General features: G+C 41.2%; 1 protein-coding gene across 1 annotated transcript in view; it reads right to left on the bottom strand.

Annotated features, from left to right (window-relative positions):
* The window catches only part of LOC115458839 (reversion-inducing cysteine-rich protein with Kazal motifs-like), a gene marked incomplete at its 5' end in the record, with an annotated part of 203,992 nt that overhangs the window by 40,945 nt on the left and 141,480 nt on the right, over positions 1-21,567 (bottom strand). Inside the window, 2 exons of the mRNA XM_030188665.1 lie at positions 5,122-5,277; positions 21,432-21,505. Of these exons, the coding sequence (XP_030044525.1) occupies positions 5,122-5,277; positions 21,432-21,505 (230 nt within the window). The remainder of the gene's footprint in view (positions 1-5,121; positions 5,278-21,431; positions 21,506-21,567) is intronic.

Below are 21,567 nucleotides of genomic sequence, written 5' to 3'. Positions count from 1 at the left end.
GTTTTCTGCTTTTGTGGCTGCTTGCAGCTTCCAGTTTATGTCCCCTAGCTTGTCCATTCCCTGCCTTGTGTTGTCTTTCTGTGAGTCCTAGCCCAGTTTCCTGCCTTGCTGCCCATGTTTATTCCTTTCCTCTCTGACCCTCTGTCCTGGTTCAGCCTAATGGGTATCCAGTCCTGCCTTGCCCAATAAGTCCTGCCAGCCACCTGCAGCCAGGAGCTCAACTCCTGGTGAAAAGTGGTCAAGTGCAGGTGAAGTTTAAGGGTACCTGCTCTGCTTAAGTCCTGCCTGTTTGTCTCTGCAGCAACTCCAGTCCGGAGTTCCAGTCCTGTTCTGCCTAGTCTCTGATGTAGGGTGGTTTTGCCTGCCACTGCCGCTCCTTGGTTCACAAACCCAGTTCCAGCTCTGAAAACATGACAATACCGGAGCAGGTTGCAATGTCAGGATCTGAATGCTCCCCTGGTTCAGCATTGTATAGCTCATCCTCATTCTTTTTTTTTTTTTTTTTTTTTTTAATTATAATTTCAAAAACTTTACAATACAAGACAATCTTGCTTCAGAAAATCAGACAGAAAACAGTAATGGAATTACATCATCCCATAAATACATTCTTAAGAGGACACATTAATGCCTTTTTTATATCACAAAATGAAAGGGGGGCATTATTAAGAATAATGGGGAAAATATAAATTGAACTAAATATTAAGGTACAGCCTTCGCACGCATTTTCTTCCTTAAATTCTTATAACTTACACCATTGGCTAGAGCATGGAAATTTATAACGTCCTTGAATCAATAAATACTCAACTGTTCTGGCTGAAAAAATATATATTTTAAACCTTCATGCTTCACAACACATTTACTTGGATAGTTCAAGAAGAAAGAGGCACCCAATTCCTGGGTCTCTTTTCTCATGCTCAAAAAAAGTCTTCCTAATGTCTTGTGTTTGCTTCGTAACATCCTGAAATATATATATTGTTTTACCATAGAACAAATCATTCATTCGACAAAAATACAATCTTTTTATAGCTTCAACATCCTGCTGAAAAACTAATTGAACCATTAGTGTCATTCTTTCTGATTGATCTGATATAGTAGCTTCCAACAGTTCAGATATGTTTAATGTTGTTTTCTCTACTTCACTTATAGGTTTACCAGTTGAAGATACACCTTACAAGGAGATTTTATTTCTTATATAGTAAATTTTATTTACTGGAGGCAAAGTTTCTGAGGTATATTGCAAAATTTCAATTAAATATTTTTTAAAGGCATCTAATGGTGAGACTCCTATCTCTCTTGGAAAGTTCAATATCCTTAAATTTAATCTTCGATTATAATTTTCAATTTGATCAATCTTTCTTGTTATTATGATTTTGTCTTTTATCATTTCTGAAGATAAGTCCTGTAACTTTTTCACATCTTGTTTGAGCTTTGTAGTTTGAGTAGTAAATTCCTTCTTAATACCAGTCAGAGATTCAGAAAAAGCATTGATTGTACTTACTAATGAAGAAAGTTCTTTCGTGGATTTTTCCACGTTCCCAGCCAATTGTTGGAGAACAGTCCATATGTTCTCCAACGACACCGACCCAGGAGCTGATTTTAAATGCTTCCAATCAATGCTTGGGCCTATTGGCCTTTGCAACCCGTCTGGCCCCGCCATTCCAGCACCTTCAATTAGGGGCTCAACAACGACAACCTCTTCGGTCTCGAGGGAACCTCTCTGGATTTGGCGTCCTTCAGGGTGGGGCGGTGGGTCTATCGTCAGAGGAGAAAGCGTAACATCCAGGCCCAAGTCCCCCAGAGTTTCCCCACGCTGGAGGACAATGGGAACACTCTCGGCATTTTGGAGATAAATTCGCGAGGTAAACCGCTCAATCGACAGCTGATGCGGGGATGAGGTCCAGGGTGTCGAAGCTTCACCCCGGACCGTACCTTTCCTTTTGGTATGCGGCAAAGGTAGGAAAAATTATTTTTTTACAGCTCGTCGATTTCAGAGAGGTCAGAGCTCGCTCAACTGCGTGCTGCCATCTTGGAACGCCCCCCCATTCTTTTAATGAGCTATATTTTGTTGCCATAGAAGTCATACTTACTTCTGTTCAGGGATGTGGTATTAACACTGGCTTGCTGCAATGCAAATGCCGGTGGGTTTTTAGATTATCTAGTATAGAACCTCTTGGTTTAAATAAGTCTATCGACTGGTGAGCAGTGTACAGTTAGAATGGTCTTACTTGTTTATAGCTGTACTTTTGACACTTGGTGGTGTTTTCGGCAGTGTTTTATGTATAGCAAGTGACACCTTCTGTGTGTATTGATGATAGTGGGCTCCTTTAGTATTTGTTGTTTGGAATTTGGAGTTGTCATTTATGATGTCAGCTGTATTTCTTTGACCCTACTGGCTTTGTCTTTTGATGTGAATCTTTAAATGCCACTTCCTTTGTGCCAGTTTGATGACGTGAGTTGTTACCAAGATGGAGTCTTGCCCTTTATAGGTATGTTTATATGTTATTTATATAATTGAGTATTTCATAGGCAACAGGCTTTCATGGATATTTTAGATGAGCAGCTTGAATTCCTTCATCAGCCCCGGAAGCAGGCTGAACCGCCGAAACACCATTGTTAGTTTGTGGGCATCGGGTGTGTGATTTGGAGTCAGTGCTGCACTTTCAGAATTGAAGCTGACCACTCTTTTGTTTATTTATTTTGTTTATGCTCTTTGTGAATGTGCTTTTCAATAAAAGATTTTTAGAATTCTTTAATCAGAAATATTTATACAGGGTGGAGGTTGGAGTGACAGATGATGTGGTGATTCGCACCAGGGGCGTAGCCAGACAGCAGATTTTGGGTGGGCCTAGTCAAGAAGTGGGTGGGCACCAAGTGTTCTTCCCCACCCCCCCACCCCCCCCCAATGCGATAAGGCCAGTATCAGCAGCTTAGGAAGCTTAGACTGCTGACGTAGAGAACAGTGTTTTCAGCAACATCAGGGGGAGGTCTTCAGCTGGCGAAGCTTGGGATCCCCACTAGCTAGCACTAAATATGTGCTGCTGTTGGGTGGGCCTGAGCCCTAAGTGGATGGGCCCCGGCCCACCTGTGGCTATGCCACTGATTCACACAAGGCTAGGACTTGGGACAGCTGGGCACTGTGAGAGGTCCAGTACCTTACAAATGTATAACTGATGTTCTCCTACTTTGCGATATAGAATTGGTGTTGCAGATTTGTTAGGGAATACTGTTTGCGGTGCTACCTATTTCCTTATTTTTGACATCTAGTATGAAGAAAGATAGGCAGGACAGCCTGAATGTAAAATCTTATGAGTAAGGACAAGTATTTTGAACAAGATTGGAAACTTTATTGGAAGCCAGTGTCATTGCATAAATAGAAGAATAACATGATCATTATCTATTTGCTTTAAAAAAAAAAGAAAAACAAACTGCTGAATTCTGAAGAATTTGTAAGCAACATTGTTGTGACTGTGACATGCCAGCATAAACAGTATTACAATAGTCCAACCATGAGATAATGAAAACATGAAACAAAGTATGCAATGATGTAAAATCAAGATATTTACTAATGGAATGGAGACGGCGGAGCAAAAAAAAAAAACCAAACCTCTCTTAATTATCTGAGAAACTTGATTTTTTAAAGGAAAGTTCAGTCAATGATTACTCCCAAATAACAGAACGAAGAAACTGTAGACATCAACTGATTGAAAAGCTTGGATCAAAACACCATCGTAATCAGCACCTGATTACGATGGCGTTTTGATCTGAGCTCCAATTGTTCTCTCTGTCTTCTGCTGGCAGAGCTTTTGTTGCCATTTATATGCATAATATCAGGTGCCATTACAGAGAAGTGTCTTCTTGTGAGTTTGTTTGTGACCCCTGAAACAGGCTTGCCTGTCAAAACACGGACCCGTGTCGGGTCTTCCTTTGGTGCCTCAATAAAGATTTTCTGTCTGCAACTCCCGGCTTGAGAGTCATGTGTCCTCCTCTTCTGCTTTGGTGCTCCTTGGAATGCCATAGGGATTTTTCCCGCTTTCCTTTGGATTTAGATTTTTAGACTCTCACTCTTTTGCTTTTGGTTTCAGTGGGGGTGACTTCTTGAACTCACCTGCTTCCGTTTAGCTCCTCCACTTTCTAGAAGAATGAGCTGTTTTCACAATTGTTTGCATACAGTTTTCTTGTTTGCTAAACTCTTGAGTGCATAGTGAAAAATCCACATCCAACTGTGCGCTAAGACCCCCTTGTTTTATTATATTGGCATCTTAGATGGTAAGCCAGTGGAAGGGGTTTTACAACAAACTAATCAAGAGACTTTTAAAGAGGAAAGTGGTTAATTCCATTATCATGTGACTATTAATAGATAGGGTAATATAAAATATCACTCAGCAAAATCGGTTGTATTAATAACTAGAGATGGCTAAGCCACTAGACCAGTGGAATTTTATGGAAACTGTATTACTACCAATGTAACCCACTTGTACATTTGGTCAAAATGAAAAAAATATACATTTAAACTTATATTATGATTAATGTCTATAATTTACATAGTTACAGTAGTGTATTACAATGGTAATAATACAGTTTCCATAAAATTCATAAAATAAAATCAAACAGCAAAACTTGGCACAAATATGTTAGCCATCATGTTCTGTATTCAGGGGCCCAATGCGCAATAATTCGGAACTACCACCAGGCTTACCTTGTGGCCCGGGCGGTAATTTCATTTTTTACGCGCACCCACTAAGCACCCTGGAAAATTTCCGGCGCACAGAGCTAACCGGGTAGTAACCGGAATTGTACGTGCGCTGACGATTACTGCCCAATTAACGCACAAGACCTTACCGCTAGGTCAATGGGTGGCGGTAAGGTCTTAGGCCCAAAATAGACGCACGACAATTTTCATTTTGCTGCATCCATTTTCGGTTAAAAAAAAAAAAGGCCATTTTTGAAGGTGCGCTGAAAAATGGACCTGCGCGTGTCCAATACATACGTCTACAACAGCGCAAGCCATTTTTTGGCAAACCTTAGTAATAGAACCCCTCAGTAACTTTTCCTTAGTCAGTTTTCAGCCTCCCAAACATTACATTTTAATCACAATGATAAGCAAAAACAAACTCCTCTTACCTGTAGTGCTTTTGGATGCTTATCAACAGGTATAATTAGAACCACAATTTCATTTTCTATGCTTAAATAACCAAATACATCACACTGTGGAACTGAAATATGTAGACGGATTTTTTCAAGTATGTCAAGGATGGTGATTGGCTTTTTATTTGTTACCTAGAAGAAGATTGAGAACTTTATTATAGATACAATTTACTAAGGTACATGATATGTAGCATGACACTTAATTGATATTAGATTGCCTTCTATACATACGTCCAATAAAACCATAGCCCTTGAGAAACAGTTCTATGACGCAAGTGTGTATATTTATTTATTTATTCATAACATTTGTATCCCACATTTCCCCACATATTAGCAGGCTCAATGTGGCTTACAAAATACCGTAATGGTGAACGCCAAGTACGGTAGGTATTAAACAAATACAATTAGAAAAAGGGTCAAGTAAGGTAGAGGTAAATGGGTACAATAAGGGACAAGAAAATAATAAATAAAAACGTCCTTTGCAATACATACATACACACACATACATACATACATTCTCAGTCTACTGCACTATCCATTAGGCTACTCCTCTACTCCTAAATAGCAATCCAATTAAAAAAAAAACACTGCAAACTCCTACCACACAAGAGACAAGAGTATTTCAACAAATCTATGTTCTTAAAAAATATACAAATAAAATTGTGTACAATCCATGCACTGCCATGGGTATCTGAGTTTTATTTTTTGTTAGTAAAAGATCATTTTTGAAATTATTTAACACCCTTGGCTGTAAACTCCATGCCAAAGAAATTTGTGATTTTCTACAATACAATACAATAGAAAGCAAAAATAATATAGTTTTCATTGGGCATACTAAGAAAAATCATGTATCATCAGTTTCAGTCTTATGTATGTATGCCATGGTTACCCCTAATCCCTCTCAAAATGACACGTATCTGCAACTATAGCACACTGTGGACCCTATATAGCACAGATATCGGAGTCCAAGATATTTATATTTTACCACATTCCAAGTGAATCCACATAATGTCAAGGCTACAGAGTAAAAGGTAACAAACAAAAACAGGGTCCAAATCTTAACCACAGTATGAGCAATCCCCCTTTATATCAAGCCAGGTTATATTGGGTCTAAATTACATAAATGTGCTAGTTCAAGGGGAATTATGAATTTTAAAAATCTTTAAAAGAAAGCAGATACATAACACTACATTTTGTCTATATTCATCAATTAAATATTATGTGGTTATTATTCTTTAAAACACAAACAGGAACCTCTAAGTAAATCAAACATATAAATGGCGAGTGACTGTACTCACTCGCAAATGCGCAGTAGACTTCCCTCTTTGTCCCGCCCCCGCGTCAATACGTGATGACGGGGGGGCGGGACAGAGTGGGAAACTGCGCGAAGGGGAGGGAACCGCCGATGTCGCCACCGCTCCCCCTCCCCCCCCCAAGGTCGCCGCCACTGGTACACCCCCCCCCCTGGAGTTGCCGCCGCCGCCACCCCTCCACCCGGCCCATGTCTTCGCTATTCAACTTACATCTCCGGAGCAGGCAGATCAGCTGAGCTGCCGTTGGCCTTCCTTTCCTGCCTGTGTCCCGCCCTCGCCGACATTACGTCACACGAGGGCGGGACATAGGCAGAGAAGGAAGGCCGACGGGAGCTCAGCTGATCAGCCTGCTCCGGAGATGTAAGTTGAATAGCGAAGAGACGGGCCGGTGTCGGCGGCGACTCGGGGAGGGGGGTGTACCGGCAGCGACGACCCAATAGCCCGTTTTAACGGGCTCAACGGCTAGTCCTATATAAAAGCACCAGAATGTGGACCTGACAAGAGCCGTGTGGCAGATGCAACCACCTGCATCATGAATCACAATCAAAACTACACACAAAAAAAGGATAAATACCAATAACTATAACAAACACATTTGAAAAAGTGCTTTATCCAGTTTCAGTCCCACAGAGAACAAGTATTATTTCATAGCACCATTCAATTAATTCTTTCATATGGGAATGAAGTCTGGAGATACAGAACAGTTGTTCTCAACCCAGTCTGGTTTTCATGATATTCACAATGAATATGCATGAGACTGATTTTCATAACAAGGGGGCAATGTATGCAAATCTATCTCATGCATATTAATTGAATCAACTAAACCAGGTTCAGTGGTAAAGCGGTATTACTTACGCAATATATCAAAAAAGACCACCTACATCACAATAACTTTATTAAATAAATCTTATAACATTATGCCAAATAAATATTACCCAACACTAAGCCCATCCTTTGCCCTCATGAGCAAAAAACATCAGCACATAGAATAAGTAACTACTGTGGAGGAGTGGACTAATTGTTAGTGCAGCAGGTTGTGGACCTGGGGAACTGGGTTTGATTCCTGCTGCTGCCTGATGGTCGGCAGTGGGTTGAGATCCTAGGGAATCAGATTCAATTCCCTCTGCAAGTCTCTGTGACCCTGGGCAAGTCACTTAACCCTCTATTGCCCCAGGTACAATAGTAATACAATGTACTACTTAGACTGTGAGCCCACTAGGGACAGACTCAGTACCTGTAAAATGAAGCTGTAAACCACTTAGGTCAAAAGCGTTATACAAATACTGAAACGAATGAATGAATATTCAACTAAAGAATTACTTTGATAGTCCAAAAGAGTTGAATGACTAATAAAACTCAGAGCATTCTCGAACCATTCAAACTGGTTTTACCACTGAAGGCTTTACCACTAAATCACTACTGTTCTATCCAACTTCAATCAATATCATTATCCAACTACTTGTCTTTTTGCTTGATTCATACTCATGTATAATTCATACTTGGCTTTTACTTAATCCATATTTCATATGCAAATTGTTTAAAATACCAGGGTTGGCAAGGCATTCAAAAACATTTAAAATCCCACATGCATCTGGATTCAAACGTCCACAGATTATAATTTAAATCCAACATACGTCAGGACCCTACATGATATCATGTTTCGCCTAAATCCTCATCCTTTCCTGACCATACCAATAGCACATCATCTATAAAAAATCTCCAGAGCATCATATGCTTTTTAAACAATGAATTATCAACATATTTTCTTTCAAATAATGCCATTTAAAGGCAAGCTATATTGGGGGCCACAGTGGCCCCCATAGCTACTCCTTTAATTTGTAGAAAACTTTTTTTGTTGAAATTCAAACTAAATTTTGCTTGGTTGTGCTATTGAAATGGTCAGAAGGGGGTGAGGAGTTAAATCAGTACAATGGCTTGAGTGAATTCCTTCAAAAAGGCGGTAATTAAATCCTAATAAATAAATAAGATCTCTTAATCAATGTGATCCTAATATTGTCTTTACCTCAGTGATAGGGGAGAAACCATTCATTTTTTGGACATTAATATTCAACACCATTTGGGAAACTTTAAAACATTATCGTAAAGTGACCGATAGAAATACATTATTACATTTTCATAGTTTTCATCCAAGGCAGTTGAAAGAACGTATTCTTACAGGGCAATTTTTGCGACTTAAACAACTAAGCATAAAACAACACACTTTTGTTAATAGACACTACTCATGAAGCAAAGGTTTCTTCAAAGAGGGTACCCTAAGCGAACAGTACACAAAGCCTTAAAGCAGGCGTTTAATATATAGACAATGTTTGTTCAATAAACCTGATATGTCTCGAGACTGTAGAATAATGTGTGTTCTTCCTTACTTTGACCAAGTACATTGGATTAAATAAATTATAGGTACCTGCTCTGGTAAGGATATGCTAGGTGGTTACGCAGGAAAATGCTTTTTTTCTGGCAGGCGCCAGTTCTTTGGAATAGTCTGCCCAAGGAGATTCGGGCACAACCTGTCTATAAAAAATTTAAAGTTTTATTAAAAACACACTTTTTAAAGCTGGCTTTCAGTTTGAAGTCCCAGGAGATAGGAGATCTAGCTTGCACCGACTGTACAATATTATGTTAGTAGTAGTATAACGATCGTGTGTGATAAAATGAATGATTCTTCAGTGTACATGTGTCAGGTCTTTCCTGTAACAACAGAGTTCCTTTTTTTTTTTTTTACAACAAAAAAAGGAATTGTTAAGGAATCTGAAAATACAGATAATAAAGTCATCTCAACAACAAAAAGTCCAAGAGAATGTTATTTTTAATTTTAATTGAATATTTGAATTTGTGTGTAAACAGCTCAGATCTGAAAAGGTGTGTGGTATATAAAGTTTTAAATAAAGATAAAAATTACATGAACAGTTTATTGAACGGCCCAGATTTGCATATAAAAGTAGTAACTTAAGGGCCCTGTTTACTAAGCTGTTCTAGCGCATGCTAACAATTATGGGTGACTCTAGCGTTAGCATGCTAACTTTTAGCTTGTGCTAAAAACGCTAGAAAACTTTATTAAACAGGGCCCTATGGCTTCTTTTACAAAGCCGCGCTAGTGTTTCCCACACAGCAAATGAGAGGAAGCCTATAAGAACTGAATGGGCTTCCACTAATTTGCCGCACCGAGAATCAGTAGCACGGCTTTGTAAAAGAGGCCCTAAGTGAATTGTCGAGTCAGAGTAGGTACACACAAATACAAGAATCGAATATAGTAGGTCACTTTGAATGTGAACATTGTGTGTATTGTCAGTATAGCACTGAAGAAAATAGGGCTCAGATTCCTAATACTCAGAAAGAATTTAAATTGCGTTCATGCACAGATTGTAATTCTAAACAAGGATTTATTGAATTAAATGCCTGTGCCAGAAATGGTATATTGGTCAAACCATCAGACCAATTAAACACAGAATAGCACAGCATTTAAGTAATCTGCGATTTAATCACTTGGAAGCACCCTTGGTAAAACATTGGAATCAATTTCATCATCAACTCTCAGATTTACGATTTATTGTGCTGTTACAGGTAGTCTTGTGGAGAGGGGGAGATATTTTTATTAGCTTATTGTGGAAGGAGCAAACATGATTTACACCTGGAACATAATAGAACCAGTAAGATTAAATAAGGAAGTAGAGTGGTCACATTTATGAATTTCAATTAAGGAGTTTAAAAGTGTGTCATATCTGTCAGTAGTCCAGAAACCTGGTCGGTAACACTCTGGTTGGGAAAGCGTCCAACTGGATACATTTCATCTTGAGGTGATCCGAGTCTTTAACAATATGTGTATCACGTAGGAATAACAGGTTATTTTGTATAAATGTTTGAATGGTCTGGAAATGTATCATGGATTTTTCAATGTTTGTAATTTTAATTTCAGTCTTGACTCCTGATGACACAGATTTAGGTGAACCATCGTGCTATGCGGAGTCCTGATGTTTGTTGGATTTTAATTATAATCTGTGAACATTTGAATTCCGATGCATGTGGAATCGTAATGTTTTTGAATGCCTTGCCAATCCTGGAATTAATTGATTTGCATATGAAGCATGGATTAAAGTAAAAGCCAAGTATGAACTATACACGAGTATGTATCAATAAAAAGACAAGCAATTGGATAATGACATTGAATACAGTTGTACTGAATAATAGTGATATCATGGAAATTTAGTGATAAAGCTTTCAGTGGTAAAACCAGTTTGAGAATGCTCCTTTCCCTTTCCTCTGAGTTTTATTAATCATTGAACTCTTTTGGATTATCAAAGTAATTCTTTAGTTGAATATCAGAATAACAGAGGTCATTTATTCTCTGCGCTGATGTATTTTGCTTGTGAAGAGAAAGGGTGGGCTTAGTATTGGGTAATATCTATTTGGCATAATGTTAAAAGATATATTTAATAAAGTTATCATGATTATGTTTTATTGTAATGCATATTCATTGAGGATATATTGAAATTCTGACTAGCTGGACGTGCCTCGAGGACTGGGTTGAGAAGTACTCAGTATAAACCTGTCACTCCCAATTCTGTAAACCACTCCACATTCCCCAATAATGACGCTCTCAGAACTGTATAGTCCATATTAACAGAACCAAGCAAACACAATGCGAAAATAGTACTAACTCTCACGACTCAAACTGCAATATCCCTACCTGTGAAAAGGCAACACTACAAATATTGCACCAGTCCTCAGAAAAATCAACACACCTCCTACTGGGGAAACTCAACAAATCACACCACTAGATATCCCTACACAGGAACTACACATGAGCTGAACCTTCCATCTCAGGCACACATGTAGAATATGATTCCACCCTCATCTAATAGAGAATAAGAGATCACAAATTAGAAACAGAAAATGCAAACAAAAACTTAAATAGAAATGCCTCAAAAAGCTAGACTGAATTGTAGTACTGGAAAAAGAAAAACTGAAGTGCATTTCATCTTGTATTTTGCAAACACATAAAAAACAGATGTGCACAAATCCCAAGCTGACAGTCCCTAAAAATGTAAAAATGTTTTTATTTTCTACCTTTGTTGTCTTGTCATCTTATTTCTCTGTTTTCCATTTTTCTTCTCCACCTTCTAGGTTCTTTTTCATGGTCTCCCAGTGGCGTACCAAGGGGGGGGTGGTGGGGGCGGTCCGCCCCGGGTGCACACCGCTGGGGGAGGGGGGGGGGGGGGTGCCGCGCGCCGGTCAGCGTTGTTGGTTTCCATGCTTCCTCTGCCCTGGAACAGGAAGTAACCTGTTGCGGGGCAGAGGGAGCATGGAAACCAATTACGCTGACCGGCACGCGGCGTGCACCCGGGGGGGGGGGGGTTCTTTCGCTGGGGTGGGGGGGGTGTCCCTTCACTGTGGGGGGGTCGCACTGGACGGGGGCGGAGGCGCTGCACCCGGGGGGGGGTGGGGCACATCGGCGATCCGCCCCGGGTGTCAGCGCCCCTCGGAATGCCACTGGGGTCTCCTTTTCATTTCTTCTCTCCTATTGTTGTTTTCCACTCCTCCTCTACTTACCCCCTTCTTTCAACTTTTTCCTGCCATTACTCTTGTCTTTTTATCTTCTTTTAGCTAGACTTTATTTCTCCTTTTCCCTCTATATTACTTCTCTAGTATTTCCACTTGTCTCTGATTCCTGACTTTCAACCACCTAGTTCCTCATTTCCATTCTGTACTCACAGCCTACTCAGTCTCATCTACCTCCACCTCTCATCACCTCACCAACCCCATTCCTTCCCTGTCACTCATCTCCTAAAACAGGCTTTCATTCCCCATTTTACTTCCCCATTTCCATCTTCTCTCACTTCCATCCAACACTTGCCCCTTTCCTTTGTATCTCACCCTCTTCATAGCTCTCTGCCTCTTTATTCTTTCTTCAACATCCATTGCCCCACCTCTCTCCCATCTCTAGCATTCATTCTCCCACCTCTTTCCCCTACCTTTTTCCCCAACATCTGCTCACCTGCCTCCTCCTCCAATATTAATTATATTAAGTACATAAGTGTTGCCATCAAGCCCAGCATCCTGTTTCCAACAGTGGCCAATTCAGGTTACAAGTACCTGGCAATATCCCAAAATTTATGCTGCTTATCCTAGAAATAAGCAGTGAATTTTCCTCAAGTTCATCTTAATAATGGCTTATGGACTTTTCTTTTAGGAAGCTATCCATGCCAAATTCCACTAAGCTAACTGCTTTTACCACATTCTCTGGCAACAAATTCCAGAATTTAATTACATGTTGAGTAAAGAAATATTTTCTCAGATTTGTTTTAAATTTACTACTTTGTAGCTTCACTGCATGCCCCCTAGTCCTAGCATTTTTGGAAAGAGTAAACAAGCGATTCAAATCTACCCATTCTACTCGACTTATAATTTTATATACCTCTATCATATCTCCTCTCAGTCATCTTTTTTCCAAGCTGAAGAATCCTAGCCACTTTAGCCTTTCCTCATAGGGAAGTCGTCCCATCCCCTTTATCATTTTCATCACCCTTCTCTGTACATTTTTTAATCTTTTTTGAGATGCGGTGACCAGAATTGAACACTATTCAAGGTGTGATCGCACCAAGGAGCAATACAAAAGCATTATAACATTCTTATTTTTGTTTTCCATTCCTTACCTAGCATTCTATTTGCTCCACACAATGAGCGAAGGGTTTCAACGAATCATCAACGATGACGCCTAGACCCCTCTCCTGGTTGGTGACTCCTAATGTGGAACCTTGCATCACGTAACTATAGTTCAAGTTCCTCTTTCCCACATGCACCACTTTGCACTTGCTCACATCAAATGTCATCTGCCATTTGTTTGCCCAGTCTCATAAGGTCCTCTTGTAATTTTTCATAATTCTCTTGTGATTTAACAACTTTGAATAACTGTGTTGTCAGCAAATTTAATTACCTCACTAGTTATTCCCATCTCTACATCATTTATAAATATGTTAAAATGCAGCAGTCCCAGCACAGACCCCTGGGGAACCCCACTATCTACCCTTCTCCACTGAGAATACTGACCATTTAACCCTACTCTGTTTTCTATCTTTTAACTTGAAGTACTCTGTCAAATGCCTTTTGAAAATCCAGATACACAATATCAACCGGCTCACCTTTAGCCACATGTTTGTTCACCTCTTCAAAGAAATGCAGTAGATTGGTAAGGCAAGACTTCCCTTCACTAAATCAATGTTGGCTTTGTCTCATTAATCCATGCTTTTGAATATGCTATGTAATTTTGTTCTTTATAATAATCTCTACCGAGGCTTCCGGTGACGTCATGACCGCGAGGGGTTGAAGAAAAAAGATCTCTCCGGCTTCAATCCCCCCTCCGCAAGACCAGCTCACAAACCGCGATCTAAAATCGAAATTCGCCGCAGCCTGAATCGCTAGAGAGGCCGGCAACGAACATTTTAAATTAATTGGCGGCGTGATGGCAGCGAAAAATATACATAAAGATAAGCTCCGTGGTAGAGCCTGGATCGCCGAAATAACTTCAGAAATGTCCTCAGTGTTAGAAGATATGTTGGATCACCGGCTCTCCCCCATAAATACTAACCTGGAAAAGGTAAAAGAACAGCTCACGGATCTTTCTCGGGACTGTGCAGGCTTTCAAGCACGTGTGAGTGAAATTGAGGATAGGGTAACGGAGGTGGAGACAATACAAGATATAACTCAAAAAAAGCTGCAGGCGATGGAGGAAAAGATTGAGGACTTAGAAAATAGGTCCAGGAGAAATAATATCCGAGCGGTGGGCCTGCCAGAAGCGTTACCCGAACGGGGCTTGGAGGTTTTTTTGGCACGCTGGTTTGCCAGTGAACTACAGTTCCCAGAAGCCTCGGGGCCAATACAGATAGAACGGGCTCACCGCATCGGGATGAAAATGACTGGCACCAATAAACCAAGAGTGGTAATTCTAAGATTTTTGAATTATGTGCAAAAACAAGAAGTGATGAAGCTGCTGAGAACTGGAAAAGCATTGGAGTATGATGGAATCCCAGTAAGATGTTTCCAAGATTATTCAGCAGGGGTAGCAACACGGAGGAGACAGTTTTCGGAGGTTTGCTCAACGCTATTCCAAAAGAAAATAAGATTTGCACTACAATACCCTGCCAAATTGCGGGTCACGCATAACGGTATTACTAAGACATATGAGACGGCAGGGGCGGCTAAAGAATTTCTACAACAGCTGGGAACAATATCTTCAGATGCAAGTTGAACAGCATAGAAAAGAGAACACTCTGAGAACACTGGGTAATGTTATAAGGAGAAGTCAGCAGAGACCTGACTGGTCAATATATGACAATACAGCAATCTCCCAGCCAAGAACAAAGATGGACCACTTATAGTAGCAGAAGGCTTGGCAAGATGGCTGCAGTTGGAAAGTTAAGGTTCTATGGTTTGTGAGTTAGACTTGACTGTTGGTTTTTTTTTTTTTTTTTTCCTTTCATCTTGTGCTGTTGATTAAGACACTATATGGCAGACATGGCCAGTGGGTGAACCGGTTTGAACCCCTGGTAAGAGGGGTGAGACCCCGTAAGTGTCTGATCAGCCTGACAATGAAAGTTATGTTTAATGTAACATTGTATAATGCGGAGGGGGGAGGGAGAGACGTAAGGAAGTCGAGGTCCTAATTGGTGGACCTGAGAATAAGGGATACAGGATTTGGGGGGGGGAGGGGGTGGTAGAGGGAAGAGGGATGCAAGCAGGGCACAAGTCTTAACTAGAAAGGATGTAGAATATAACAGTGAAGCTGGCACAGTGGAGGTGCAAGTGGGGGGGGGGGGGGCAGAGGCTGGGATGTCCCCCTCGATTACAACAGTGGACATCCATGGATAAAGGCACACACCTTCAAATCCAAGAATAGTAAGAATACTAACGTGGAATGTAGGCGGAGTTAATTCGCCAATCAAACGTTCTAAGATTTTACAACAACTAAATAGGCAGAAAGCAGACATAGCACTCTTGCAGGAGACGCATCTGAACCAGATTGAACATGCCAAGCTCAGCACCTGGTGGGTTGGGGATTGTATAGCAGCAAATGCACAAGGTAAAAAGGGAGGAGTAGCGATACTAATTAGAAAAGGCATAGCCTCTGTAATTAATCCACTTCTGATTGATACTGAAGGCCGCTATGTTATATTGGAAGTGGTAGTTGGGAGACAGAAACTGCTAATCTGTAATGTTTATGCTCCAAATAGATACGATAGGAAGTTCTATCAAACTTTGATTAATTTTTTGATCAGGCAACCGCACGCAGCTACAGTGCTGGGGGGTGATTTAAATGCAGCTTGGGACCCCTCTCTGGACAGATCAGCCCCGGAGACGGCCTCTTCATGTTATAATAATAGAGGCCTCTTACAATTGAGCCAGATGCTGGGCCTGGTTGATGTGTGGCGGGTGTTGCACCCAGGTGAGAAAGATTATACACACCTGTCGCGGGCCCACTCCACTCAGTCGAGAATTGACTATATTCTGACATCACGTCAGATGTTTGGGGAAGTGACAACAGCGGAGATAGGACCGTACATGGTGTCGGACCATGCCTGGGTTAAGATAGAATGGATACCAAGCGGTACAACCCCACAGGAATATAAATGGCAATTTCCCCTGGAGTTCAGCTCAGATCCAGTGCTTAAAGGTAGATTACAAGCTCGCTGGGCGGAGTATAGCACTCATAATCAAGAACATATAGAAGACCCAGTTTTGTTTTGGGAAGCGGCTAAGGCGGTTCTTAGAGGCGAAGTTATAAGTCACACGCACTTTGTGAGGAAGACACAAGATAGAAAGATCTTGCGTTTAAGTAACCAACTTTGTAAGACACGGAAGAGATATGGGGAGACACACGCGATAGGTGATAAACAACAAGTGTTAGAGCTTCAAACCGCCTTAAATGTACTTTTGCAAGAAAGGGCACATAAGTCACAGCTCTACTATAGATATATGCTTTATAAACATGGTAATAAAGCAGGCAAGTTGATGTCAAAAATAATTAACCCCCGGGGAGGGGCTAAGAACATTTTGGCACTGAGGCAAAGGGGGGGAGGGCTCCACACATCAGATAAAGCAATATGTGAAACTTTTCAGGCCTTTTATCAAGGGCTATTCACTTCCCCAGAGGAAGACGGTCTGTCAAATCAGATGTATTTAGAAAATCTGGCTTTACCAAAGCTTACAATACAAGAGTTGGACAGTCTCAATCAATTAATCACTGAGGATGAAGTCAGTCTAGTTATTGCCCGCAGCCCGCGACTAAAAGCCCCGGGACCTGATGGTTTAAGGGGAGAATTCTATAAATTAATGGAAGGAGGAGTTATACCTGCAATTACTAGATTTTTGAACCAACTGATAGAGAGACAGAGGTTACCCCCAGACTTGAATAGGGCTCAAATAATAGTCTTGTTGAAGCCGGGGAGGGACCCTCTAGAGCCGACATCGTACCGGCCTATCTCCCTGTTAAATTATGATACCAAGTTGTTGGCAAAAATCTTGGCTAATAGGCTGGCGAGGCTGCTCCCAAGGTTGATTCATGAAAGTCAGGTGGGATTTGTGGGAGGTAGAGCAGTGAGTAAAAACTTGAGAGCAATATTGACATCACTAGAACATAGCTCACAGACGAAGGTAGCATCACTGCTGATCAGCTTTGATGCGGAAAAGGCCTTTGATAAGGTTCACGAAGTTCCTTTTTGATGCGCTGGAACATTATGGATTTTCAGGGAGATTTGTTGAGGCAATTCATGCTTTATATGCCAACCCATGTGCCACCCTGAGAGTAAACGGGATAGAATCGGAAAGTTTCTGTATTAGGAGGGGCACAAGGCAGGGGTGCCCATTGTCCCCTCTTCTCTTTGTTTTGGTTTTAGATCCCCTTATCAGAGATATCATGGCAAACCCTTTGATCCGGGGAGTTGGTTTAGGGACCCACATGTTTAAGATCGCAGCATTTGCGGATGACATTTTGGTACATCTCACAAACCCAAGGGAATCCTTAGACACGTTATTGGAAACCTTTCGTGAATATGGCGATTACTCAGGTTTCCGTATTAATCTAGACAAATCAGAAGCGCTGGCTTCGCCAGAGGTGAACCAGAGGGACTGGGTTCCTGAATTTCCATTGAGATGGGCTAGAGAGTCTTTTAAATATTTAGGAATCCGACTCACAATGAATACATTAGATTTATATCAGTTGAATGTTAAAATCTTACTGGAATATACTAAAGCTAAATTGGACTCTTGGATGAGTTTGCCACTGTCATTAATGGGACGGATACATGTAGTACAAATGGTGTTGTTTCCGCGCTGGTTGTACGTTCTTCAAACTTTACCCATACGCCTATCGCGGTCTGATTTGAGGCGGATGATGCGCCTTTTTAGTAGATTTTGTTGGGCAGGCAAAAAGCCCAAAGTTAGCCAAAACCTGTTAATAGGGAGCTGGAGACAGGGGGGAATGGGTATCCCGGATGTGTTCCTATATAATCAGGCGTGTTTGCTGCGCCACTTAGGAGATGTGGTGAATGCCACGCAGTATTACACACCTATGGGCTTGGAGGAAGCTTTTTTTGCTCCCTATGACATATTAGCATTGCTCCATTTACCTCGTAGTCAGCTCCCTTCTAAATTTAAAAAAAGTATAATACTGCAGCCCCTTCGGGAGGCGTGGCAGTGGTGGATGTGGCACATGGGGGGCCAACCACACGTTACAGATCAAATCCCAATCGTAGGCAACCCTGTTTTTGAAGCAGGGATAGATAACCCGACATTTGGCAGATGGCAAGGGCTGGGCATCACAAGATTGGAACACCTATTATTGGACAATGGGGAAATGATAACATTTGACGCTCTTCAAGATAAAGTGGGATCAGCTTGGGGCAATAGATTTGCCTATGCACAGATTCGACACTATGTGAAATCCCTGAGCCAAGTACCCCTGAGAGGGCGGATGGGGGAGCTGCTAAGGGTTTTTTTTTGAGGAGTTGCAGATAGAGAAACAATCTGTATCAGCATTGTATGGGGCACTGGCTAGGCGTAGGTCCCAGAGGCAATATGTTGATCTTAAGCGAAAATGGGAACAAGATCTGGGGACCTCCCTGGCAACATGGGATGTGTCAGCTACCTTGAAGGGCATCCGGGCGTTGGTAACAGATGAGAGGCTGAGGGAGTGTGGTTATAGAGTGGTCCTACGGGGGTATATGTCTAGAACACAACTGGCTCATATGTTGGGGCCGGACAACTCGGGGTGTTCTAAATGCGGAGGGGGTCCCAGCTCGTTATATCATGCATTATGGCAATGCCCCAAGGTGCGCATGTTTTGGCAGAGGGTAAGAGGGTTTTTGATTCGATTGGGGAATAGAGTTCAAGGAACGGAGCGGCAGTTTCTGTTGGATCAACCAAGAGCGTTTGCTCCATTAGGCACCCCTGCTATAATGTTATGCAGGAAGCTGAGCTTGGTAGCGCGGAAATGCATTATGCAATACTGGGTCTCATCGGAAGGACCAGCTTACTGGCATTGGCGCAATCAGGTGCATCTCCTGGCCTCTTGGGAGGCTAGGGATTCAAAACAATCGCCTAAACGTAGAGTGCGCTTTCTACAGATTTGGACACCATATCTGCAAATACTCAGCCCAAGGGGACGTAGTCTGCTTGTCAATGCCTGATAAATAGCGGTATACTGGAGAGTAAGGGCACCATGTAGTAGTAAATTAGTCTAGAGTGGATCTGCTTGCAAGGGGGAGGAGGTATTGGGTGGGGGGCTGGAGGGGTTGAGTGTGATGTATATGGCTAAAGCCTGGCAGTGCTCTAGAGCTTTAATGTTTAATTTTCTGATATTTTGTGATAAGCACTATCTTACCTAATGAAGTATTCAAGTGTATGATATTAGGAACATGAGTCATTTAAAACCTAATGTTAACATGGGCCAAGGAATCGTTAAGAGGGGAGGGGGGAGAAAACTGGGGACGAAAAGTGTTTGGCGAAGTTGAATATGTTGCAAGAATGCTGTTTTGTATATCAAGCAATGCTATATGCATATTCTACACTACTTTGTATTGTGATAATCGTTAATAAAACAGTTTAAATATATAATAATCTCTACCATTTTGTCCTGCACCAACATCAGGCTCACTGGTCTATGACTGCCCGCATCAAACCTGGAAACTTTTTTTTTTTAAATTGGCATTACATTGGCCACCCTACAATCTTCCAGTCCCATTTTTGATTTTAAAGAAAAATTATATATTACTAACAACAGTTCTGCAAGTTCATTTTTCATTTCTATCAGTACTCTGGGTTGAATACCATCCAGTCCAGGTGATTTGCAAATCTTCAATTTGTCAAATTGTGCCATTAAATCTCCCAGGTTTATAGAGATTTCATTCAGCTTCTCTGACTCGTCAGCTTTGAATACCATTTTTGGTACTGGTATTTTTCCCAAATTATCCTCGGTGAAGACCAAAGCAAAGAATTACCCTGCATTATCTATTACCCCAGCATCTATCCCTTATCCTTCTACATCCCTCTATCAATCTCCACCTTCTGCTGCATATAACCTTGTTTCATCACTGCCACACTGTCTGCCCTCCTCTTCTTTCTCACTCCCCCAGCACCAACCCCCTCTTCTCACTGCCATCTTCCCCCTTCTCTCAATTCAATCCCCAGCCCATGTGTCAGCCCTCAGCTTCCTTCACCCGGCCCCAGCATCAAACTCTTCTCCACAGTTCAGCCCCCTTCTCCCAGACCCAACAAAAGACCCTTCTCTCTCCTCAACCCTTAGTCCCAGCATAGTAACATAGTAAGTGAAAGCAGATAAAGACATGAATGGTCCATCCAGTCTGCCCAACAGTCACATTCATTATCAATTCAATATTAAATCAACAATAAATGCGATATTATATACTTGATCATGGTCTTTCTTTGGTGTTTCTGGGACATAGGCCATAGAAATTCGCCTGGCTCTGTCCTTATATTCCAACTACTGGAGTTGCTGTCAAAACCCAGTCTAGCCTATCCAAATCCATCTCGTCATTTGCAGGACACACACTGTAAAAGTCTGCCTGACACTGTCCTCATGTTCCTAATTACTAGAGTTTATGTAGAAGCTCTCTATAGAATGTTCTTTATTAAAAATCATCAAATGACTCAAACAACCCAACACAGCTGCCGTGTTTTGGTGTCAAAAGCGCCTGCCTCAGGAGTCTATAAAACATATAATGATAGTATAAACATATAAATCATATCAATTTTATAATCTAAAATAAAATAAAAATAATAAATAAGGAATAAAAATGAATAATGGTACAAATGGTGTTTAAATAATAGACAGTACATCAATTGTAGAGAACATGAAGCAAACATACAAATAATGCAGAATGATGAAATAAAGATTACAAATAATATCAATCAATAAATTACTGCTGACCTTATAGTATAGGTTGTGTAATGATAATTAGAATATCCAAGTTCACACTGTGAAAAAAAATTAAGGAAAGGGTAGCTGGCACAGAGCCTCATGCTACAACTCTCAGGCAGGCCCTGCTGGTCCCGCCCCCTCAGCAACAGGAACTGTGTGTCAGAAGGGGCAGGTCTGCCAGAGCCTGAATGGGAGCTTCAGCTCGAGGCTCTGTGTCATCTGCCCTTTGCTTGCAATTTTTTTTCCACAATGCTGGCAGTCCTGGAGCAGGAACGAACTGTGGGAGGAGAGCAAGTTTGAGAGAAGGGAATGGACCACTGGGGGGGCATTTGCCCATCCCTTGCACCCCCGTAGCGACGCCTGTGACTGCAGACTACTTCTTTTCAACTGATGCACAAACACACCATAAACTTAATCTAGTAAACAAAGGCCAAGTTTGAATTTCCTAAAAGAATATATGTTAATTCTGCTGTATTAATTTCATTGCATAAAAACCTTTAATAATTTTTTTCATTTTCACATTTTACCTTTGCAAAGGTGTCTAGTTTGTCCTTATCAAATAAAATTTTCAGCATTCCAGCACAAAGTGGGCAACAGGAACCTGTATTAAAAAAAAAAGGTAAAATTACAATGAAAAGCAATGTTGCTCCCTTGTAATAGGCA

This window comes from Microcaecilia unicolor, unplaced genomic scaffold (assembly GCF_901765095.1).
Source record: "Microcaecilia unicolor unplaced genomic scaffold, aMicUni1.1, whole genome shotgun sequence".
NCBI classification, from domain to species: domain Eukaryota; kingdom Metazoa; phylum Chordata; class Amphibia; order Gymnophiona; family Siphonopidae; genus Microcaecilia; species Microcaecilia unicolor.
The sequence above is the reverse complement of the archived record's forward strand: the minus strand, read 5'-3'. Positions and strand labels throughout refer to the sequence as shown.